The sequence below is a fragment of the Lissotriton helveticus genome, chromosome 5_1 (genome assembly GCF_964261635.1).
Source record: "Lissotriton helveticus chromosome 5_1, aLisHel1.1, whole genome shotgun sequence".
NCBI lineage: Eukaryota > Metazoa > Chordata > Amphibia > Caudata > Salamandridae > Lissotriton > Lissotriton helveticus.
Window position 1 is genome coordinate 1,802,726,939 of NC_136065.1, and position 25,961 is coordinate 1,802,752,899.

General features: G+C 42.5%; 1 protein-coding gene across 2 annotated transcripts; it reads right to left on the reverse strand.

Moving 5' to 3' along the window:
- Positions 1-1,979: 1,979 nt before the first annotated feature.
- On the reverse strand, positions 1,980-25,961 carry LOC144755827 (protein HEXIM1-like). 2 transcript variants are annotated; one of them, XM_078645124.1, is made up of 3 exons: positions 25,858-25,955; positions 3,586-4,504; positions 1,980-2,854 (listed from the first exon to the last, which is right to left on the reverse strand). In XM_078645124.1, exons 1-2 carry the CDS (start codon positions 25,865-25,867, stop codon positions 3,603-3,605), a joined length of 912 nt encoding a protein of 303 aa, XP_078501250.1. In that variant the 5' UTR covers positions 25,868-25,955; the 3' UTR covers positions 1,980-2,854; positions 3,586-3,602. The 2 variants fall into 2 exon arrangements, with proteins under 2 accessions (XP_078501250.1, XP_078501249.1); XM_078645123.1 differs by having other exon boundaries at positions 1,980-4,504; positions 25,858-25,961.

A 25,961-nucleotide genomic window follows, 5' to 3' on the forward strand; every position in this document is an offset into this window, starting at 1 on the left:
TTTGAAAGGCAGTCTCCACGTTGGCACGCTTTCTGAGCAATACTATGATATTTCTGGGGACTGTTCTTTGTTTTCATCTGAGGCAGATGGGTCAGAGCTCTTGTGAATGCTTTATTTTGTCTTGTGACCATATATGGTTCTAGCTATTTAACTGGAACAGAAACGGGACCCTACGTTAATGCTCATTATTTTGTGTTTTGAGAATTTACTGACATTTTTTCTCTTAACTGATTAACAGCCTTTGTGAGAACCAATTAGCACCAACAGCACTGAGCAACCCAAGCAGTGCAGAGAGGTGATGGGCACAGGCACTTTTTTTTTTCAAATAAATACAAATTTGGCACTGCAGAAAATCCCACAGCCAGATCTTCCCTAGAACAACTAGGAAGTAGGATCAGCATAGCATAAATTGGTTCAAATGTTTCGGGTACCCCTAAGATTAGTGCAACAACCTGTAATATTCCCAACAAACCAGTGTCCCTTCCTGTCACCAGGTAACTCCCACTTTGGTGAGATTGAACAGGGGAGACTCGTTTAAGACCCCAAAAAATTGATCAAGTTTGGCATGAGAGTGTTTTTAATTTAAAATGTTAACATGAAAAGCTGTATGGAACCAAAAGTGCTTCCCTTCTGGTACCACAAATGTCTAGGTAGATAAAACACTAACTAACCTGTCCGTCCCCAGCTAGAGTTTGGAGATCAGCATGTACAACATCTGAGAAATTGCTGAGCTCAAGAGCTGTGAAAACCACTTGGTATTGCGCCGGCAAATATACCACATGTTACTCATGTAAAAAATTTAATTTTTTTGTTGTAGTCTGCCTTTTTGTTATGGAGACTCTCCTCCATCAACCTCCCAAAAAAGAAGACAAACTATCGTAGCTCCGGTGTGTTTATTACAAGACTTCATCTTCAAGCATGACGGGTCAAGGCACTGAAAGTTATTGTGTGAGCCACTAGATTTTCTTCCTGTACCAGATAGCAGGATGCACTTATCACATCCCCATATATCAGATTTCTAAGAATTCAAGATACCCATCTTCATAGTAGCAAAATTGGTTCAAGCAGTATTAATAGGGTACCTAAAATAAAAAGCTGCCCACTCCCTGCCACACACACTACATCAAAAAAACATTTGCAATACAATAGGTCTCGCATTTGTGAGAGTTTAAGCTATTAGCATTGTAAATGACAAAGCCTTTTATTTGTTTTAAAAAACCAACACAACTAAAAGGCATTGTCATTTACAATGCCAATAGCTCAAACTCTCTCAAAGGCGAGATCTTTTGCATTGCCACAGTGAAAACGAGCTAGTAATACAAAGAAGTGGCCACCATTACCAGCACCCTGTGAGTGTGAGGGTGGGCAGCCACAGAAAGCATGCATGGCGCGCTGCCAATACATACAACGGCCTCCATTGCTGGTGTCCGGCGAGGCCTATCAATATTAAGTAAATACATCTCCAAACTTCTCCTAACTTCTAATGAAAGTTCCTGAATTAGGACACATGTAAAAGGGCCAGTCCTTATAGGAGGAAACAACAGAAGAGACTAATAAGCCTATCAACAAATCAAAAGCCAACATGTGCAAAGGACAATGACGCAAGTCAATGAAAATTATGGGCAGAGGTTCAAGTCCATACCTGAATACAGCATACCTCGCAGAGCAGCGCATGCGCTGCCCAGGCTCGACCTAAAAATGATGACTGTCAGTTCCAAATATGGACTACCCAATACCAGTGATGGCCTAGCAGTTTGGATTGCACTGCTATTACTGGTGGAACAGGAATGGTCTCGCAAAAGGCTGATCCCCCTCTAGTATTGGCAATGAGGAGGAGCTTACAGCATCTGATAAGTAAATGCTAAAGCAATTCCAATCAACTTTATATATTTAGTAAAGAATCAATAAACCACTTCAAAGTAATGATTAAAAATCAACTAAACAATGCATAATAAAAAAGCGAGAAGAAAAAAAACACACACTGCTAAAACATAGCTTTAATTAAAAAAACATAACATTAGATACTACATATGTACATATTTCACATCTACCAACATTAGGGTCAATGCGTTGCTAGAGAAAGTAAAATATGGCGCCTCAAAGACCGTGTACAAACGGATTAAAAACAGCCAATAAATGGGAGACTCTATACTGAGCATCAAGTATGCATTTGGGCAAACGAGGTCATCCATAACGTTTGGGACTGTAAATCCATATTCAGAGAAACAAAAACCACCAGCTCATCCACACCATAGGACTGTGCCCCAAGAAAAGTAATAAAGAAAAGAAACTGCATTGGCAGACTGGTCCTTGATGCGGTTTGCATCTCTAGGCTTTGGCCTGAAGATTGATCAGGCCTATTTGTAGTACAAAACGGTTTATGCTTTTCATTCCAGTCGGTAAATACATCAATATGCAGTGCACTAAAAGGGTTTCAGAACTGGGTAGACAGATATCCCTCAGTGACAAACATAAATAAGTTAAGTAACCGTCTCACCTTACATTTAAAAAAAAAAAAGACATGGAAGGATTTGACGACGCTCCAGATTCTATACAAGTACTGGTGAACAAATAGGCAAATACACTCTTAGCTAAATGCTTCTACCTCGATAGACAGGTGCCTTTTTTTTTTTGCATCGTCACCTCTGGTAGTAGGCAACAGAAATTCCAGAAGTTTGGTCAAAGTTCTACAGGAATGTGAGAGGGATAGCGGGACCACGGGATGCTGAATCCAGAAGATGACAACTTCCATGACACAGAACGGTTTTCTTCAGCCTCAGGTTACACTGTACCTATTCCCCAATGTCAATACACAGGGGTCCAGGGTTCACAGCTTCTCCACCCCAAACGTGACCTGTTTAAACAAAAGGCAACACTTGCATCAAATCCTGGAACTTGCAGTTCTCTTTTCTGGAGTCCTGAATCCCACAGAAACACCCAAACATGGCAGTGTTAATGTGTTGTGGAGTGGCCACTCGCACCTTCAAATCCTAGAACACCATGGCCTTCAAATAACTGCACAGCTACAGTGCATGGCATGTTAAAAATCCCACATTTTAATAAAGAGAAATGCACTTCTACTTTTTTTATTTAGCTGCTTCGCTTCAGAAAACATTGACAGGGTTAAGAAATAATTGTACTATATAATAGGCTGGAGGAAAAATATAGTCTTCTTTGATGCACTGTTTACCAAAGGATTGGTGTCCTTGTCTCCACATGCCCCCACCGAAGGTTGTTTAATCAGTGATAAAAAAAATACAAATAACTTAAAATTTGAGAACAGAAGTTTTCTGCTTTGACTTGTACCTCACCTCGTCCATAATAGTACAATGGCAAGATTAAAAATCAATGCGTTAAATATAAAATTAATTCAGAATTACTAGAGCCATGAAGTGCATGTTTCAGGGCTCTACATACTCTTGATTAATTACATGCATTTACTTTCATGAGCAGCCTCTCTCCAAATGGCTACTGTGCCCAAAACTGTAGCACAGTTACACAAAAAGAAATATTAGTATTAGATTTGAATCAAAATTGTGACATGATTGTCAAAAGGTTAGGCATGTATGGATTGGCTAGTGTTACCTTGTTACAGAATGTAGCTAAGAGTTCAGATTTTGTGAGTTTTCCTTATTCAGCTCAGGATGTTCCTTCTCTTTGGTCAACCTCAGGTTCTCTTCCTTGAGACGCTCTATTTCGCGCTCCAACTCTTGCACTCGGCGCTGCTCTGCAGAAACCCTCCGGCTTTGCTCCTCACTCAACTTTAACAAGCGGTTCTCCTCCTCCTTTACAGACAAGCACCTCTCCAGTTCTAGGTACTCCTTGATCAGTTCCTGCTTGCTCATGTCCTCTAGGCTCTCGGTGTGGTACCTCTCATAGGTCTCAGAAAAATCCTTCTGCAAGAACTCTCCTCCCCCATCCAGGTCATCACTGGACATTCCCTCCCCTTCTTCATCATTGAAGTCATCCTCGCTGGTGTCCTCTCTCCTGACAGCCGCTTTTCTTGGTGTGCCTTCCCCGGTCTTTAAATCTGGTTCTTTCAAATCATGGTCCTCCATCAGAAACTGGGTGGTATTATAGGGAGCAATGGGTTGACCCTTTGCAAACATTTCTGCTCGGATCCTTGCTGCTCTTTCGGACTCCTTTTCCTCAAGTAGTTTCTTCTCTTCCCAGGTCAGCTCCACATAAGGTCGCCAGCGCCTCATTTTCCGATGAGCTCTTCTTCTGCGTTTGCGTTTTGACCTTCCTTCATGACAGTTGTCACCTTCGCTCAAGCTTTCATTTGTCTTAGGGTCCATAGATGTAGGAAGCCAAGGTCCCCCATTTTGGCAGGCCAGCTCAGCAATATTAGGTAGCTTTGGTTGGAATCCTTTCCCGGGTCTGTAATGGTTTGCAGGTCCCTGGTCACAGGAAAGGCTTTCATTGGGTCCATGGTCTTGCGGGTGTGCCATGGCAGAAGAACAATCGCTGATGGTATAAGTCAAAGGATGAAAAAGACACCGGGCTAGTGGTACATAGGAGTAAAAAGAGAGAAAGAAAAGTCAAACAATACTAATTAAAAGATAGGTTCGCTCTCTAGAGTATCAACACCAACAGAACGAGACATCATAACTTGTCATCAGCTAAGATACATATAATACAGCGTCTATTTGTGTAGGGAATGTTCAACTGTTGGGGCACTTTGGTGGTGAAACAGATGTTTGTCATCCAACTTAGTGGTACTCACATACTGCAGAAAATATATAGATATAGACAAATCCTGGAAATTGTGGCAGGATTAGGAGATTGACCAGTTGCTAGGGGAAATGCACCCAATGGGCATCCAATCTGAGGCGGTCTTTGATACAGGTACTTGAGAGATTTTCCATGACTCAGCAATTATTACTACTAAAAAATGATAAAAGGCAACAACGATTTTTAGACTAAAGTTTGGGTTGTATTTGGCTTTCTCTAATCTTATGTTTATCTACTAAGGAATTCATTATTATGTTAACTCTTACTCGTATCATTTATAGCATACCACAAATTCCAAATCATCATAAAACAGCAACGTGTGTGCTCATGGGAAGGGCTGTTCCAGGTGTGCCTTCTCTGTATCTTATTTCTGATCTGTTCCTCCAGTTCTAAGGAAGCCTACTGAACCTAAAAATAACTTGTCTGCTCATTTTCAGCACACGTTTTAGTTACCTTTGGGCACTTGGATAATCAACCGAGGGAGATTTCCCACAATATCAGGTTTTCCGAAATTATTCTACTAGGGGTGAAGTACCTCAACAAATTGGCCACACAACAATCCAAATCAGAAAGTGCTCCAAGTTCTCCTCAGAGCCAGGAAATGTGTCCGCTTTTCCAACTGAGATTGGTTATGCTCATAGCAGCTGCCAAGGAGAATACCTGCATCATTAGTAATAATTTACTAACGCCAGTACGGATTACCATCATTAGGGGGCAAACTCACATTCATAGTCGGGGCAGACCTGGTCTAAAAAACAGACGTGTTATAATTCTGAACTGAAGTAGAAGCTGCTGATGCAGCGGTGTGTTACATTAAATATGCTCCAATAAATTCTCCAATAAGCTGTGCTTAGTTTGTTCAAAAATTAAATTTAAAAAACTAAGTGCTAGGGCCCTGGTTAGGAAGCCGCTGCAGATTACACCACCCATTTCCCCTGCCAGCGCTGGCAATGACACTACCAACACAACTACTAACCACCACACTCTTCTAACAAGTGCGACATTTCCATCCCCCCAAAGCAACAAAGAATGGGTTGGGCGGCTGGTATTAGTAATTTTTAATGTTTACTGAATTAATAAACTACAATTGTTGTGCTCATCTCTAAATTAGACAAACAGCGCCACCATGTGTCGGACTGTCATAAGTGCAAGTGTTGACAATGAAGTGCCGGTGCCAAGCACGGAAAACTACCAGTTCAAATTGAGCACTAGCAATAAGAGAGTTAAAGGAAATGGAATAGTTTTAACATACATTGAGCACATTATTTTGTTACACAGAGAACTTTGAAATGCAATACAGATGGTACGTTTGAAACCTGCCAGGACAAATTCATCAGTTATATAAAAATCACAGAAATTGTTCTGAAGTGGGTGCATGGAGATTCCACATATATGTCTGACATGAGCTAGTGGTTGGGAATAACTAGATTGGGTAAAAGTAGCTCCTGGGGACACTCCTATCCACTTCGGGAATTTTCAAGATGGTAGAAAAGTCGTTGGTCACACTAAAGATGGGCTCCGAGGGCTGGGGTGAGTTTGGTGAGTGTATGATAGTAATCATAGTGTCCTCACACTATGAACACCTAGAACCCATTTCAGGCATCCACTGTATCCATAGTTAAGCCAGAGACAGAATTTTGATAGGACAAAAGCATGATTGTTCAGCAACCACACTGTGTATACACAAGAACTGTTGAGGCATCCTGTTCTCTTCTTTTCAAGAGAAACAAGTAGCTCAGTAGACTTGTCAAGTAGGATCTGGCACTATGCTATCAAAAAGGACGCCCACACGATGCTGCATATTCTGCCAATTGGGAATATGCCAATTCAACCATGATCAAGTTGAAAAATCCAGGGTGATCATGCAGAAAAGGCAGACTTCCTGCATTCAGGTATAAGACAGTGCGTCATGAACTGGCTGTCCTTATTTCGGATAACGGTAGCCATTTTGTCACAGCTGTAAAGTTCAAGACTGCACATGTCAAAATGCAAAACGGGGATTGTGTTTCATTCAGATACATGGATGTTGCATCTCGACTTGCAATGTACTGAACCGGGATGGGAGTTGTCAAGGGTTGATAATCACCTAAACCTTAACTTTTATCTCCAACCTCCAGAGGTCGACCAGAATTAGGCAGCCAAACCATACCAATGCTGGCCTATTCAGACAAGAGAATCCTTTCAAATGTAAACTCTAATGGGGTAGAGAGATCGAATCACTCCTCCTGAAAAGTATTGTGCCACCAGCACAATGACTATCATGGAAAGAAAGACACCGTTTATTGGGTCCTCTGTTAAACTGTTGAGGGACTATTTTTGGATGTAAACTGAAGTTCGCTTCATGTTGGTGGACTAGAAAAGATCTCAGCAACCTAGAGAGACCTTGTGGATCATATTAGGTTTGGATGGGGTGGGGTGGTTTGATATTCATCATAAATTGTTAGGTCTCCTCCCCACCAGCCCTCATTAAGCTTTTCTTTTTAATTCGCTATTGATGTTTATACACACACACACACAAAGCGCGGACTCGTTACTCAGAGGTGTGGTGCAGCGGACAGGGTGCCTGACTCCGGACTACGGGGTTCACGGTTCAATCCCCGGTGCCGTTGGAAGGTTAGCCCAGCACCATGTGACTCTGGGCCATAGCTTGCTTAATCTTCCCGTGGGCCAGCAGCGCCGTGACACCATTTCCGAGGTAGCTGTGCGCTTTACAAATACTGGTATTTCATTACGATCTTATAGCATGTACAGATGGATCTTGAGGGATTCCCTTGCCCCTGCCAGGATAGGGCTAGGTGAGGGGGAAGCAGAAGAGACTAAGGGCAGCCATCACTGCCTCCAACTACTCCTTAGTCATGCCTACCAGTCTGATTCAGTTTTTCTAGAGGTGTGAAGGACGATCAAACCAGCTCCTCCCACCTTTCCTTACTCCATACCTCCTAGTCCAACAGTATAAATGAACAAATAGGTTGGGGATTGGCAGTGGGGGGGCATAAGATTGTTCCTAATGTCTCTCCATTCCAAATAAAACTTCCAACTCATTCTGAATGTTGTGATGAGGTGCCTCCTCTCACAGTACTTCTCTGTCCATGAGAAGCACTGAGAGAGGGAGGAACTGTGTGTCTGTGCCCTGCAAGGAGCACAATGCTGCATGGAAATTTTTGTAAGGCACAGACTTACAGCTCCTTCTTTTCACAATGCATTTCATGGAGAGAAAAGCATTGAGAGGAAGGAATTGGGTGCCTGTGCCCCAGAAGGGAGCCACATGCTGCATGGATTTTCTCTTATAACCCACAAAGAGTTCTGTCGGGTGATACAATTCTTGGTGAAAAATTGTATAACCCGACAGAACTCTTTGTAGTTTATAACTGTATACTCAGGTTCTGAGGGACACAGGGCAACCCATTATATTTAATGATTCTTAGGCTACAAAAAAAGAGAACAAAAATACTGGTGGGTCTTTGATGCGGCACACGTGTGTCTGTGCCCCTGAAAGAAATCAGAACGGGCCCAATTAAGGGCCCACATGCGGTTTGGAATTTTTCATAGATTAAGAAAACTGACATATCCTATTTTAGTGTTAACCTACTGGCAATTTGTTGGGCAAACAGATGTGAAATTTACTGGAGAACGCTGAAAGCTATAGAATGCGGGATTCAGCAAGAATTAATTTGCACGCATTGCTTAAAAAATTCCCAAAGAAACTGATAGTTAAACCGAAACCTAGTGAATACAAGTGGATAAAGAGAAATGGGTAACATGGTTTTCACCTGCATTTTTCTGCACAGAAAGCAGATCCACAATATAATATACTAAGACACCTTACAGACTATTTCTGTCGCATTGATGTACACGGTCTGCAGTATGTTCAAAAGCCCACCATGCCCAGCGGCAATCGAGCCATCATTGTTTCTTTCATGGTGTATAACCACGCACGATTTAATAAAGAAAGATCAATTAACAGAAAATGTTGATAAATGGAATCTGCATTTTTTTTTTTAAATGTACCAAAGAATCTGAGTTTAGGGATGAAGTTAATTTGCACCACTCCGAATTATCCACGATGCAAGGTGATTTGAAGGAAGTATTTTCAAAAAGTGTTGTTTTTTAAGACAGACTTACAATGGAAGCCTCAAATCAGATGGAATTCAATATAGAATAGCAAATTACCTATCCTTCTGTATTGGGAATGATGTGCAAGTAAGTAGCACACCTATGTGGGTTGTCTATTTTTAAATGCATAACACCATTACTCTTCCATTGTGCTATTAAGGAGTAGCCTCTGGTCTTAAATACTGCTCAGTTCACAGTCATATCTACCCTTTCTTGAAAAGGGGAGTACCGCCTTTTCCTTTGAAACAGAGTTTCAAAATGTAACTATCAACTTTGCCATCTCACTTCTGTTTTCTTAAAAAACTCTTTTTGCCACCTGTATTTTTAGTAGACAATAGTTTCTTCATTAGCATACGCTAAATATCTTATTCATCAAAATATTTCAATTTCAACCATTAAGAAATCCATGCAGGAAATTATTTTTCCAATCACTTGTGTTACCAGTAGGAGGCATACCTCTTTGGAAATTAGTCGTTACTGTGCAATATCTAGAGGATACAGTTGTTTAACCCCTGGTGTCCCAATAGCTCAGGTTCTATTGCACACTAAGTGGATAAACAAGTCACTCCTTTCCTATACTTGACTATCCAAGCCTAGTGATACTGAGCAAACACTAAAGGAGACCCTATAAGGGAAATCACAGATCTGACAATTGAGAAGACCAACAGCAATTGCTTCACAAAAGAAATGAGCAAAAGGAGTGCAACCATTCGATAGAAGGTCATCCCCCTCTACAGCAAACGAGGTAACAGACCTTGGGCTGCTACCATTGCATTTTCTTGATTTGTGTAAAACTGGTCATCTTTATTCAGAATGCCAGTGCTACAGTAAGATGTGTTTAACATCTGCAGTATGAACTTGTAAGGTCTCTTTACCCAGAGTTGTAGCTCTTCTGCCAGAGCGTGTACAATCTAGCTTTCCTGGGGGATAGCCTTGCCATCCATGACTTGAGACGGTAAGATTTATTTACATGAAGCAAGCGAGTAAATCCAAATGTGCCATATGTTAGAAAGAAATTATGGAAACAATATGGTTCAAGTTTCCCAAATATTTGCTAAAAGAAATTGTTGTGTATGGCAGTTCAGATTACCCGAATATATATATATATATATATATATATATATATTTATTTTTTTATTCATATTTTAAGAGCCCAGCACAGCTGTGTCAATAAGGTAACATTTTATTTAGCCATGTCCCAGAAATGAGTCCGGACAAAACAGGTTGCAGATCCAGCTGTCAGCAGGGAAAGGAAGTACTGTCCCTCCAACAGAGTATCATGAGAGATGCCAGCCACTCTTAGATCTCATCCAGCCCAGAGAATCACTACCATCACTTCCATTTTTAAGAGTCTTCTCTCATCCCAAAGCACAAAGAAAGGCAGAAGGCTCATAAGAGTTACAGAGACGGAGAGCAAAAAGCAAACCGTGGGCCATCTTAAATGAGTAACTGTTTAATTTTAATGCAATTGTAATATTTTGCACTAGAGTTTAGGCAATTACAAAATGCCTGAAATAATACCAGTTACATTGCATGCTAATAAAGAGAAAACAAATGGTTTATTCTAAATACTACATAAACACCACCAATTTTAAACACTCAAAATCACTTAAAAAGACCGAGTTAACTAGAAATGCACAGTAGCACAATGTAGCATTTTTATTAACTGTGGTTAAACAGAAACCAAAGCTGTAGTAGTGGTTCGAGATCTTTTTTTTTGCTTAAGGGCCACCGGCCTGAAGTTGTCAGTGGTGGGTCATTATGAACCTCCTCAATCCTCCTATTTGGGGATGAACAAGCATTGCAGCTGAAGATTTATTGTAGTCCGCTCCTGTTTTCGCATGCCTTTTCCCCCAAAGTGCTGCTGTATGCGGAAGATGGTGGCAGCAGGACATAAGTATGAAGTGGTAATTGAGGCTTGGGGTATTAAAAGGCACCTATCACAACCTTGAGTTTTCTGAGTTACAATCTTCGAAAATTATTTCCTCCAAAAATACCCCTCACTTTGTTGCGAGTCAGTGAGCAGATGCAATTCCACCATCTCATTCAGTGCTACAGACTGATGCTTTGAAGTGGTTGCAAAGACCCTTCCCAAAGGTTCTATCAGGTGCAGCAGTAGTATACGCAGGTAAGGATGATACCTCTTCAAGAGAGGCTGCTTAATATCCTGACAGCGATGGCTGGTTTGCTGGAAAGCCTTCGATATAGGAGGAACCGAGTATGCTGCTCTGACTAATGTAGGGTTCAGTGTTAGGTGGGAAACAGACATTTTAAACAACAGCACTTCATTCTGAGGCATGTAGGTTCACAAGTAATCCATACTCTAACACGATGTTCAACCGTGTGTAACAGTTCTTGCTTCATCCGGTTGTGCTCTAATGTGACTCAAGGACAGAAGCGAGAAGAGAAGGCGAAGCCCGAGCCGAGATGCCAACATGCCAAGGAGCATGCAAGTATTGCAGGCCTAAAGCTGGGGCTGTAAGTAGGGGCAAAATACCACCGGATATCTGGCAACGAGAGGGATAGAGATTCACTCCTGGAGTCTTGCACCCTTGCCCCAGAAGTTGTGGTTCTCCTAGCTGTCTCTTCCCCATAGGAAGTAGCAATTGGTTAACATCCTCTGGTCCAGGCCTACAGACTGGTCCTGCTGCCGCCTGCAAGAGGACTACAAGCACCTATTTCTATTGTGCCAGAGGTGCCAACAGTTGACATCTGAGGCAAGGGGGGATGAGTCCCCTTCAGCCCTATAAAGCATCAACACTACTCCTGTGACGTGCGTGGACTGTGCCCAGATGAAGCCCAGGTCAAGGGTGGCCAGTCAGAGCCTGAAGAGACTGGGCCACTGCTCCAACAACTACTCGGCATCTTAGCGAGTGGACTGCTGGCAAGATTTCTGTCCCACAAGTTATTCATTCTTTCCACCTCTCACTAGGGTGTCTATCTGATCTGTATTAAGGAAATTATTCATTCCCTCTTTTCGCGTCACTTTTTAAAGATTGGGAAGAGGAAAGGGGAGTTTACAGAGTCGGTGGAAAAGAGACCTCGAACCCAGAATTATATTTTGACTTTCATAAACAATAGACAAGTGCCGTCTTGGAAGAAATCACGCTTGTGGAAGATCAACTGCCGATTAATCACTCAGATACGAACTTTATTTCTGGTCTTAACGCCAAATCTGAGACCCTGCCTATGGTCACCCCCAAACAGACTTTTGCAACTACTCCTGTTGGGAGGGGGGACGGGGATCTGGCAGGACCCCCAAGCAGAGCCAGAGATGCTCCCAGCACTTCTAAAGCTAGACCATCAAGAATCAGCGGAAAGGCTGCAAGCAAGACTACTGCACCTCCCGGTAAGGTCACCTCAGAAAGTAAATCAGGAAACAAAAGCAAAAAGTCAAACACTTTAGAACCTGTACCAACAGCAGTATAAAAGTCACGCAAATTCACAAGGACTGGAATTAAAACGGATGAGAGATTTAGGCACTCTATTCGCCCACCTGACTAAACTGAAGGACATGACGTTCAAGTTGGTAGGGACAATGGACCATATTTCATGAGTTATGGACAAGATTGTGAGTGGACCACACAATATAGACCAGCGGGCTAGTACCGGTTATGATGCCTGTATAACTCACCACTCAGGGGCCCCATTGAATCAGATACCAAAAGATCCTCCTGCTTTGTGCTGCAAAGCAGAACACTGACATGTTTAGGGAGCCTTTAACTACGGCTGCTCCCTCATGACTCACAAAAGCAACCAGCTCCTCACCCATCGACCCATAGAGGGAACAGTCACTCATCCCATAATACTCTGTCCATCAACCTGCAACAAAGTGCTGTGGGCAGCCCTCAGCGGGGCACTGCCCATTTACCAACCTTCTTGCCAGACACTAGGGATTCGTTAGTTCGTCCCACTGTGTCAAAGGAAGCTATCCAGTTGCCCCCTGCTTCAACATTATACGTTATTGAAAGGACTAATGTCACTTCCCTTAAAGCAATGATCCTGAGAGCTATACCCACTTAAAAAATAAGGTAACCCACTAGTTCTAGACTCACCTCCCTACAATCTCCCCATTATTTAATGAGATTAGGACCCGAAGAGTAGGATGGGTGGGAAATATAATAAAAACAGGTCATGGCGACAGCTTTATGGTAAATTTCCATAATCCCCAATAGGTAGAGTATATTCTGCTTACTTTTTGGGCAAGTGAGGCAGTGAGAAGTAACATTGCAGTTCACCCCTTGGGTTTTTTCTACCCCCTGATTATGCTAGAATTCTGAAGGTTGATGGGCCCTTTGCCTTCTCCACGAAGGCCCTGAACCCTAGTGTCCAGTTAAATAATAGATCAGAACTATTGCCCAAGCTTGAGGATCAAGACTGACTCTACTGCACTGTCACACCTGCCCTGCTGGCCGATGCTCATTACCCAACCTCTCCTGGACTTATACATTTAGTCGGCTGGAATATAGCAGGCACGAGGGACAAAGTCCTAGACAAGTCGTGCTTGAAACAGTTAAGAAGCGTTGATATGGTTTGTCTACAAGACATGTGGGCGGCCAAGGAGACTCTGTTCTTAGTTTTGTTACATTCTCCATTAATGTCATAACATCTGCACAGGGGAGACCAAAGGGAGGGTTAGTAACTTTTGTGACCTTGGCCCTGGGTGGCAAGGAGGAGAGGGTCCTCTTTGACTAGTCCAATGTATTGTGTGCTGTTTTGTCTAACACTTCCAACACCTAGACTCCTATTTGTCAATGGGTGGCACGATGTTGACGCAATCGCTCCGGGACTCAGAACTTTTTTAGATGGCTATTTCCAGGGTCTAGCCGAATTCACCCAGATTATGTTACTGTGAGATCTTAATTTGCACCACTGTACCACTTGCATTTTGAACAAGGATTATGGCAACCCATCTTGGGGTTCACAAAAGTTAATTTCCTACATACCTGTCAAGAAGAGTTATTAAACAGCCTATTTCAGAATATAACCTTGTGAAATCTTCTCTCATGGGATGATCTCAACACAATCGACACTGTACCGACTTTTAAGGGTTGAGGTCACAGCACAACACTATTATATATTTGTGTCTGCTAGGGTCACAGCACAACACTATTATATATTTGTGTCTGCTAGTTTCTTCCATTTTCTCATTAACTTTGGGACAGTACAGGATCCCGTAGTGGACATAATCCAACTCTGGCAGCATTTTGTTGGGACAGCGTAAGGCATGCAATACCATGTACATACAAGGAGCCAGTAACGTTTACAGATCAAGGCCGCAGGATCTGTTGAGTAAGTATTATCCCTGTAGAGTTTTTAAGTAATCAGGTTATTGGTACTCAATCTGATTTTGCTAATTGTTTTAAGGAGGATGCCTTTTGGGGTCATTTGCCAATATTTGCAGAGATGTAAAGTTGGGACACACAAGGACTGGAAGGGTCCCTGGATGTCTAGCTAACAAATGGCTTGATAAAATCTGCTCCAAGGCTTAAAAAGATCTGTTGGCGGCCCGCAATAATACCCCGCGGAGTCAGGAAGAGGAGTTGGCCTAATGGCTAGGGCGGTCGACCTTAAATCTGGGGAACCGGGATCGAGTCTCGGCAAGGGCACCAACATCCTACGATTCTGGGCAAATCACTTAATCTCCCCATGCCTAACAAAAATGAATGTGTCCTCATGTAACATAACTGGTACTCATGTAAAGCACTCTGATACCAGATACCTTCGGGTCAAGTTCGAACTATATAAAACTCAGTTAAAAAACAAAAAAAGTGCGGCTAAGGCTTGCTGTAATCTATCCTGCAAGAGAGCCCTCAGATAGGAGGCGTGGGAAGATTTAGTTGATGCCTGTTCATTAAAAGACATTGCAGCCTTCTAGAAAACTGTGAACCACCCACTCCTCAACTCGAGTCCATGTCTATCCCCTTATCAGCTATTCCATCCCATGCCTGGACGCCCACTTCAAGTCCATTTACAAATCGGACGAGCCACCGCCAGTTTTTACCAATCCCCGAGAAATACAGGAGCCTAACTTAAGCTGGGAGGCGGTGAAATCTGCTTTTCTAGCCCATCCATTGGGGAAAGCACCAGGACCAGATGGGGTTCCCGGGGACTATGCACATTAATGCTAAAGCTCGCAGCCCTATGCCCCATCCAATATGTGCCAATATTTAAGAAATAAAGTTGTTCTGATCAGACGTGCTATACACCCACATTGTTAGTGGATGCTGAAGTAAAAATTCTTGGGTGGGTAGTGCTGAATTGACTAACAGGGTGGGCTAACAAACATAATATCCTATCAGTTATTCATTCAGGGGAGGGCATCATCGACCAGAACCTAGTTTTATACTTGCTCATTAGTAAGTATACTAAAGCAAAAAAGGAAGCCATCCGCCTGGCCTCCATGACCTCAGCGTGGCCTTTGACCCATTCAATAGATATATGCCCTGGGCCAAGCTGGAGTCCATGGGGATCAAATTGTCCCTTTACTGCGTAATTTGCGACTGGGCTATTGGCATCTGTGATGTATGGCCCTAATGGGGAATGCACGCGGCTCTTTAAGGTGAGAAGCGGAGTCCAACGGCTATATTTTAGCACCTTTTCTTTTTATTCTTTATATTAACCAGCTACAGCGGTTTTTAACCGACCATTGCATGGAATTTCCCCTGTCAGGGGGAGAGCAGTGCCTGCTCTGCGTTGTGCGGACGACAGTCCTGATTGCACGCACTGCTAATGGTCTGCAACATTTGCTAGATCGGTTTGTCACCTTTATGGATAGTTTGGCTCTCAACACCAACTTTTCCGACACAAGACCACCAAAATAAAAAATATTACGGTCAAGTGTTAGTGCAAGTTTTCAACCCTGCTGTCTAGGTATTCTGCTAGATTCCCAGTTTCACTGGTATCCCTGGGGAGAGGATGTAGTCTTACGTCTAGAGTGGTAGTCTTTGAAGTTGGGGAACCGGGTTTGAGTCTCGACAATGACGCTTAACATCCTGTGATTCTGGGCAAATCACTTAATCTCCCCGTGCCTAACAAAAATGAATGCGTCCTTGTGTAACGAAACTGGTGCTAGGTAAAGCGCTCAGATACCCAATATCTTCGGGTCTAGTTCACGCTATATAAAAATAAAAAATAAAAATAGATAACATCCTGGCCTTTAACAGTCATGCCAAGTGTGGGTGATTTCTCAAGGTGTTTGGGGTGTACTCACTCTTAATCTATTATGGCCATGTACAAAGCTGAACTCATCCCCACCATTAGTTTTGTGTGTGAGATCTAGAGTTACATGCCCTGCACGTCCATCTAGATAGCAGAAACCACAATTCTGGCGTTTATTAAAGGCTCCCCATGTATTCCTTCCGAAATAGTCCATTAGGAATTCAGTCTGGGATACATTTTAGTTTTTCGTCGTGTCCGATGGTTACTCTTGCGGCTCTTGATTTGGTTGAAAGATGAACTTTGTTATAATAAACCTATATTAAGGGACTGTTTGGGTCTGGGTTGCATATCTAATATTACATGGCTACACTACATTAGGAGTACTTTTGAGAGATTTTAGAAGACCTGAATTGTTCTTTGGCCCAGTGGGTATTGTTAAGAAAGATATGTTGTGGGTTAAACATGCTTTCATTGCTAAGATGAGAGCAGAAAGGGAAGTTCTTGAAATGGGAATGTACTCGGTGACTTATTACTTGATCAAATCCACCACTAACTTGGAATTGAATTTAACCCTAGATATGCCCTGCTACCACAGAAGGCTTTAAACCCATTTCAAGCTGAATCAGCTTCCTTTGCTTATGTATAGTCAAGCTGATTGGCATAAGATCTCAGAGCTCCCTGTATCTGGGGCATTTTCTCAATTAGGGCTGTGGTGCTGTGCCCCTCTGACATTCCTACACATTTACATAACATATTAAATAGATTTATGATACGATAAGTAAATCGATGTATTTAAGTCTGTGCTGGGCTGTGTTTTTCAGGCTGCCTGCCCCGCCTGGCTCTGAAGCAGGAGACAGAAGCCAGGCAGTAAATCAACTTTCGGAACCTTGATGCAGGACGCAGGGCTGTCTATTTTAAAGCCCTTCATAGCCATTGGGTCTATCGTTGCATGCACTCTGTAGGCCAGTGACACAATTAACGTCATGGTTTCGGGTGTGGGAGACTTCATACGTCCGTCATTCAAAGGCGTAGATCCCACCCTTTCGTCATACGCCAGTGGATGCAAGCACATCTGATCCTGAGCCTTGTTCTCGGTAATGGAAAGTGTTTGCAAGCTAAAGTTGTGTTATGTATATTGTGCTGAGACCCCTCAGCACGCTAACCTTCTCCATTATGACACCCCAGGCCCTGGCTGCACGTAGCCGGCCCCGTTAGAAGTGGAGCCACAGCATTTGTTCCACTGCAAAATGGATCCAAATAACGATCAGGGTTCGTTCTTGTTCCCTTTTGAAGTTGATTTAAATAACAAGGTCAAGCAAGGTGAGAAATATGTGCTTACAGTGGAAAGTTCTCGGATGTGTGAAATTAAAACTGTCCGTGGCTTCATGCCCCTAAGTTAATATGGATGCCAAAAACATGGATTGACTTGCAAACAATGAATGTTAAAAACGTCGAGGCAATACTTTTCAGTAATTTTGTTCCTCTCTTATTTCTCACACTTTACTTAATCTTGCATTCCCCAAGAGTTAGCAATTTTAATAATGTTGTTTATCCGTATTTTTTTCTGTGCATACTTTGAGGCTTGAGGCTTGAGCCATGCCCGGTGTTTATGAGGGGCTTTGATTGAGCGTGCAGGCGCTAAAGCTGAAGTCAAACAAAGTGCGTGCCAGTGGGTTGGCTTCTCTGCAGAGCACATAGAACAATGCTTATGTATTCCATTTGCAACTAAAATTCTGTTGATGTGTGTGTAAAGGGGTACACATGTCAAAATATTTGCAAGGTAAAGTAAGAAAAAATAAAGTGCTTGCATTTGGGGGAGTGCAGTGTATGCTTGAGGGCTGTGAAGTGGCAGATGCAAGGAAGTGCATTCAGGGAAGAGTGAAAAGAGGAGGTTGAAGAGTAAAGAGATATGGTTGAATATGAGCAGATGGAGAAGATGTGCAGATGAAAAGGGGATACATATCTAACATAAGGCACACATAACTGAAGACCAAAACTCCTTCCACAGGCCTCAATGCTATTTAATTCACAGACTCACTATTTCAGAACTGAAACATTTCCAATGTTAATTATTCATAACAAATCGTTGCTGTTACTCATTTATTTTAAACCGCTAACACCCATTGACAAAACCAATCGTAGTGAAAGGTTTTAGGTGTAGATCAGTTATGTCATGTCATTTATCTGGATAGAATTACATCTCAGAGAGAAACCAGTAAACCAAAATACTGGTGGGTTGGCACACTAAGGGAACCACAGAAATGTATTTGACATATTTGTTCATAGAGAGCCCCTATTTATTTATTTGAAGTTTTATATATCGCTGGCTACACCCGAAGCTATCAGAGCGCTTTACATGAGAATCAACAATGTAACAGAAAAAGTTAAACAATTACACAATACATCAAAAAATAGGCAATACAATTAGGAGAGGAGAGAAAGGAGAGAGAAAAGTAGTGGAGGGGGCGGTGAGAAAGGGAGGATAAGGGAAGAGACAACAAGGAGAGACGAAAGGAAGTCTGTCTAAAGACCGACTGGGGAGGTGACGACCAAGGAGGGAATCCACGGCTCATCTAACCTATAGCTAAACCAGGTAGCTCCATCGGGCATCCGACAAAATAGTTCGGTCTCAAGTGGTGAAGGAAGAGGTTCACATAAAAACAGGGTGGGGACAAAGGGCAGAGGACAGAAGCTGGAAAGAGTGGGAGCGGAGGAGGGTGAAGATTATGATAGAATCAGAACATCCTGGGTGCGACTGACATCTTTGAGGCAGTCTTTTTTGTCTTCCACTTCCCCCATAATGTTACGCTACAACAAATTACCTTAATTGTGGTGTGTGTAGTGGTGGTAGGGCATTGGGAATTATCATCTGCTCCTGCCTGTGGCATTCACTGGCACATGCTTGGTTTCAAAGTATGAGTTGGAGCTAAATGAAATAACTAGACACTGTGAAATTTGGGATGGTGATATTGGCTTATACACGTAGATTGTTGGACTACAGTATCCCACAATCCTTTGATAACAGCATTAATGGGGGAAGATCAATGTGGTCTGGCCATACAGCGAGTTGCTCTACAATCCATCCTTTCAACAAACATTCCTGCTTAACAATTCAATTGTTAAGCAATCTCTAAACTGCTCTATTAGGGGATGTTTTCATCACACAATCTTCCCATACATTTATTTTCCTGCATGGGGAGGAAAAGGGCAGAAAAAATGTATTTACTTTTTAAAGAAAATAGGTCTGGAGTTCCTGCAATATGAAATGATCGTTAGAGTTGCCACTTCTTGCCATCGGTGATCCTTTCCTATCCATGTACAAAACAATAATAGCTCCATTTCAGCTTTCCCTAATCCATGATTACTTCCCAAAAGATTTTTAAACCTTTAAAGAGCTAAAGCCCCCTTGAAACATCACTTCCCCTGAATGTGATTCTTCCACGTATTAATAATGGTATTATTTTGGCTGAAGGAGACCACCCTCCTTAAATGTTAAGAGCTAGAGGAATTACAGAGATTGGGAAGAATAATTGAAACTATGCTGTTCTCTTGTATAACATTATACTTTTCTCAAACTGTGCAGTTCCTTCCACAAAAGAATTACGTTCTCCTAGGACCGAGACTTGTATTATACACGGAACATGTCCTTTTAGACTGTGGGCACTGAAGCTAGGTACTTTTTTCATCCCACTTAAAGACCGGTCTGCACATATTTCTACATGAATGGTTGCATCCAGCAGCTGTGTATGCTTCTCGAAGCTTGGTGGTTAAAGCATTGTTTTCCAAAGTTAATGCTGCATGCAGTGCAAGACAGTGGGCAAGTATAAATTTTAAAGTGAAAAAGTTGTCACGCTGTACAATTTACACATTACATAAATGCTCAACATATTAATGCAGTAAGATATGGGGCAGTTTTTAAAGTGTTTAATATTTCAAGACTATACTTTCCCACTGCTTTATAAGCCTTGCTTTATCGCTACATTCATTTGCTTTGAAAATGAACCATTTGGGAATCTTTTTTTCATTTCTTTCTTGGGAGAGGGACCCACCCTGGATCCCAGATTTATCCATTAAACCTGCTCACATCACTCGCTATATAAAAGCCATGCCCAATGTTTACGCCTCACCACTTTCAAATGCCACCAGCCGCCACTGCCCTGTATGTGTCTATGACATGCTCTCTAGCCTGACACTTTGCAAATTGTTCTCATATGCCCTAGATTCAACTCTTCCAAACAAATTATTCACCCTAGCCTGAAGCCTCTAAACTTTAGACAAGTATATCCCGCTTTATTGTATTTGCAATCCCTGCCCATGGCAACTGTGTGTTTTTATTTATCATGGTTTTTATCTGGTATTTTACAGTCTAGTGTTTGATGTGTCTTAGAATTTTTTTTACTCGTAATTTTATTATTGCTGTTTTATGACATTTTATGTACTTTTATGATTTGCACTGATCAAACCGAATTAAGAAACACTTTACTTGACTCAAATAACATACTCCAAGAGTATAATGCCTTTTCAGCTAATTGATCACATCACATTTCAACGCCAACTCAATTCTACCAGCAAAGGCAGCTACAGCCTTTGTGCCATGGAAAGAACAAAACGTAGTACCCCCCACAAACCCAAGCGTTCCACTACCAAGATCCAGTCTTTGATTGTAACTAATCTGCCAATGAGAGTCGGGCACAGAGAGTGGCACCCACACCACCTAGATAATGGCTAACACCCCTGTCGCGCTGGCGACCGATCTCAAAATAACCTCACTAAACGTCAAAGGCCTGAACCACCCCATTAAGCACAGGAAAATACTAGAATACCTGACCAAATCCAAGAGTGACATAGTCCTACTACAAGAAACTAAACTAGACGAGGAAAGCTACAAACTAGTTAAAGCAAAGTGGATTGTCCACTCGATCTGCTCCCCAGCCACTCGGAAGAGGGGGGAGTCATGACGCTCATCTCCAAGAACTGCAAACTCACGATTAACTCACACACGCCAGACAGCAAAGGCAGGTTACTGATAACCAACATCTCAAGAGGGAGTGACCAGATACATGTAGCGAATATATATATCCCCCAACTCAGACAACCTCGAATTCTGGGAGGAAGTCGCCATCGCCCTTGACAAAATCCCGCACAATGAACTACAGATAGTTGCAGGAGATATCAACATGCCATTAGACCCACTATTAGACAGACAATCCCACTGCTACTACCACCCAAACAGTTCCCACAAAGCACTCCTCAACATATGCGCAGGATTCAACATCAGAGTCACATGGCGACTCACATACCCAACCACGAGACTATACATTTTACTCGAACCCACACACATAACACACAAGAATAGATTACATCCTGATGTCAGGGACACACACGCACATGATAGAAGAAGCCCTAATAGAACCAAGGCTAGTCTCAGACCACTCAGCAATCAGCCTGAAACTAGCGGGCCAACACGAGGTAAAAGTGCGCAGATAGACGTACAGAAACAGCATCATCACAGATCCCGACCATAAGAAAGAGGTCACAGGCGCCCTCACCGAATACATCGCCTCAAATAATAATGACGAGGTACGCATAGATACGCCCTGAAGGCCACAATTAGAGGGAAACTACTCGACATTTCGGCTAGAATCAGAAAGAAGCCAAATCTACAACTGACTGAGTTAGAGGCAGAAATCAAAAGGCTAGAACTCGAATTCATAAAAGACAATCGGGCGGACCTCACTCTTCACAAGCTAACGATCGCCAGATACGAATACAACAAAATCATTGGCGAAAGAGCCAGCCTCTGGTTCAACAGAGGCAAGGCACTGAACCTATGTGAAACCAACAAAGCAGGTAAACTCCTCGCCTCATATCTGAAATACAAAAGCAATCAGAGAGTAGTCACTTCGATCACTCATCCGAAAATTCATTGACCAAACATGTACGGTGTAAAGATGCCACCAGGCGGGTTCCCACATTGAAGCCACCCTGTTCACTGTATGTATATATGCAAATACCATAAATAAAAAATGTTTTTAAAAAAATTTACCATTGCCGGTATCGGAAAGGGAGCCACAGCTTTCAGGCCCACGCTAAAATAGGAAGGCTCAGCAGGTGCTATCTGGCACCAAGGAAATACCATACGCAGTAAGTGCTCCAACTCAACATAAATTAGCACTCCATCAGAATTACAGGTATTATGGAAAATCAATAGTTTGGTCCCAAAACATTAACGATACATTCTCGGAGAATAAACAAATTCACCCTCAATGGTGTTTGTGACAAATCATATGCTAGAGATGCTCTTCATGTACTTTTAGTAGTCACCAAACGCCAGGATGCCCACCTTTTGCCAGAACGTCCATGTGCCAGGGGAAGCAAAATATGTTGGAACAGAATGCCCATAATATACAGAGAGCCACCTAATGTCTGGGGGGCCTCTGAGGGTGAGGTGGTTATCAAACATCAAAGGGTGAGGCTGTGGCCACCAAATGACAGGAGCAGCAGCCAGCAGATTGTCAACAGATACGTAGACCATCTCTTCCACATCTCCACATGCAAATCATGCGCGCACACACACACATACACTTGCTTTTTTGTCCTCCTTTCATCAATCTCCATTCTGCTAGCACAAGAGGCTGTTTGTTGAAGACTCGAGGTAATGAGAATTCACATAACCAGCTGCATCTTTGTTCACTAGACTAAGGCAACAGACCAGAGGAGTAGAACAGGATTTAGCGTTCTGGAGAGACTTGGGATTCAAGTTTATTGTTAGGAGGAGTAAGCCCCATCTCCATGGTATTGGATACAAATTTCGGCTCCTGGGAAGAAGAGTATGAGCTAGACAGCCCTACCAATTTGTGTCCAGGAAAGGCTGAAAAGAGATCAGCAACAAGAAGATTGTAAGGAGTGCTGCATCCTGATGCCAGGAAGGGCAGGCTTCCCACTCAATTTAATGTGATATTTCCCTAGTGTCCAATTGAGGTTTTAGGCCCCTGGAAGTAGTGTAGGGGACAATGGGGAAAAATTTGCCAATCTACCAGGGGAACTCAAAGTGGTTTAGCGATTTGGAACTAAAGCTAAAGAATAAGGTCACAAATTGGAATGCTAAACCAGAAGCAAATGCTTAAATCTTCACCCACAGATGCGCCTAAATACGTTTATCCATTCAAGGATGGGAGACAAGGCCCAATGTTAGGAGGGACCATCCCAAATTAAATATATTTATATGTTTTTTCCTGGAGTCGAGTGGGTGGGCCTCCTCCAACTATACCTCTTCAAGGTCGCTGAAAGGGGTTCTGGTCTTATGAGATAGGGGTTCAGCCCGAATCCAAGGCTAGTGTCTTCCCACACAAGTACTTATTTGGTGCTTAATGGCTTTTTCAGCTCCCTCAGGAGTTAAATCTCCTAATCTGCCCAGCGGCAGTTTCTTCATTAGAGCGGGAGAACGCCCTCCCAACCCCCTTCCCACACACACACCTGCCCGCTGTAAGCTGCGCATAGCGGGGAAAAATAAAATGACAACGAAAGGATTTCATTGTCATTTTATTTTTCACTAAGTTAGTGTGGCAGCCTGCCCCCGAGCAAGGAGAAATGTGGGGTATTTGTCCTCTGGAGCAGTGGCTGATTGGACGCTCCAAAGTGAGTATGTCAGTTTGGTTGGTAGACTTAGACAGCTGGGTGGCACCAGGCATATGCCACCGGGGCCTGAAGAAGCTTCAGCCCACTCCATCCAATCCTGGTGCTGCTCTGATGCTAGTTAACCAAGCATCCGTGTCCCGGAGACCAGACACGGAGGAAGACGGCGTGAGAATACGAAAGACTTCATTTTTTGAGATACGCTGGAATTCAATCCCCTGCCTTCTTACATTGTCTATAGGAGGACACACACGCCATCTTTAAAACTTTACACTCCCTCTCCTCTCATGAATCAAACTGCTGTTTGAAAGCGGTGCATAGCCGACACCACAAAGAATCTGAGCACCCTGGTGGAGCTACGTGGTCCTGATGAGATCTCCCTCCAACAAAGGGATTTCGAAACGCGTAGACCCTGTTTCTTACAGCGTTAGGAGTTCTATTGAAAAAATACAAACGGCTTGAAATGGAAATGTTTCCCAATGCTGTTTTTTTTTTTAAATGATCGTTGTAAATAATAATTTGTAATAATTAATGAAAATTTATTGTATGTATTTTTAGGTATGTATGTTTGAATGATTGGTCGAAATGTATGCTAATTTTTTGTTCATGAGCAAGTCTGGAGTGAAGTAAGCAATGTTTCTAGTTATGTGAATCTTCTTAAAAAGTTTTGTTGAAATAACAATTAAAATAATTGATTTATTCAGGACTAAAAAACTTGTCCGATGACTTACTGTTTAGTTCAGTTAGTTGTGAGGCAAAAAATATCCCCACGTTGTAACAAATTGGCAATATTGGTGTTATCTTTTGGTTTTTCCAGTAAGTGAGGCTTGTCCTTATTGCCCGTGAGCCCAGACCTAGTTTTGGTTCTGATGCTAGTTAACAGCATGAGAGCAGAGTCTGGATTGGTAAGGGGAGCTCCACAGCAGACTGCAGTTTTAGAACACCGAGGAGGACGTGCAGTAGTAGGTTAAGTACCTTTTATTTAAATGTAATTTATTGTAAATGTTTGTGTAGTTTTTTTAGGGGGTTGGAGGGAGGGGTGTTTTATTATAGCCTTTTGGAGGGAAGGGCATTTTATTTTGGGCTTTTGAAGGGAGTGGGGGTTTTACTTTTTTTTGGGGGGGGGTGAGTGGTGAGGCACTTCCCTCACTCCACCACTTTCTAAGGTTACCAGCCACCCCTTGGTCTGCCCAAGACGAGCTCATACAAGTTCATGCCTTAGGGCAGTGCTAGTCGGATGTCAGAAAAAATACACACACAATCCATTGGCTTGTCACCAAAAACATTTCCCTGGTGTCTAGTGGGTCTAAAAGGTATAAAAGCACTATTCAAGCAACCAGTATAACGAATGTCTATTGATCTGTGTGTCTACATGTCTAATGGTATATGGGTGCATTCAGGCTGTGTGCGACTGGCCGTGCGTGTGACCAATTGTCTGGAGGAACATTGCTTTCTTTTCATTCATGCATGTAACATCTATGCATAGACAGGCATGCATATCATCTCTACTCGTAGGTTAAGGGTTAATGAATGCTGGAATAAGGTTATGTGCGTACAGTGATGTCTGTAAAAATACTGCTTCCCTACATTTATGCTTGTATTATCTTTGTCGAGATGGGCAGTTCTACAAAGTGAGCATTATAAAAACTGTCACACTTATAGGCTTTGTCAATTCGTGTCTTATTTTCAAACTCCTTGTCACCTTCTTCATATAAAGAGCCCTTTCACATAAGTTAGTGTAGATTTGGTGTGCATTCGATTTCTTACAGGAGGATAAGTCTATTGAATTGTTGTTATACCATGAACGTGACTTAGTAGGTAAAGCGCCAATCTTTCACATAGCCAAATAGACTCATACTTTGTGATATCCTCTGACCCATTATCCAGTAATGGCATTTTAACCAACAGCATTTACGTGCTGGTACTTTGAAGTCCATGGTTTTAATGAGATATAACTACAAGTCCCACAATACAAGATATGGAGAAAAATCTAGACTGGATTAATGTTGTCACATGTGAGAATGGACCATTTGGCAGCTGCAAAATTTTTGGCGTTGAAATATCTCAACAAACCCCTCCTCTTTCTTTGCATGGACTCGCCCAAACACTGAATGAAGCACCTTCGTGTGGACCGTACCATTCGATGGAATGCTGATAAAAACCACATTTGCAAAAACAATAAGGGTACGCTTTTCTATTTTCAACAAAACTTACCTACGCTCATACGGAGACAAGGTCTCTACAGAGGCTCCATTCTCTCTGAAGACCCAAGTATGCCCTCGCTGACAATCCTCCGCCCCCACAAGGATCTATTATAT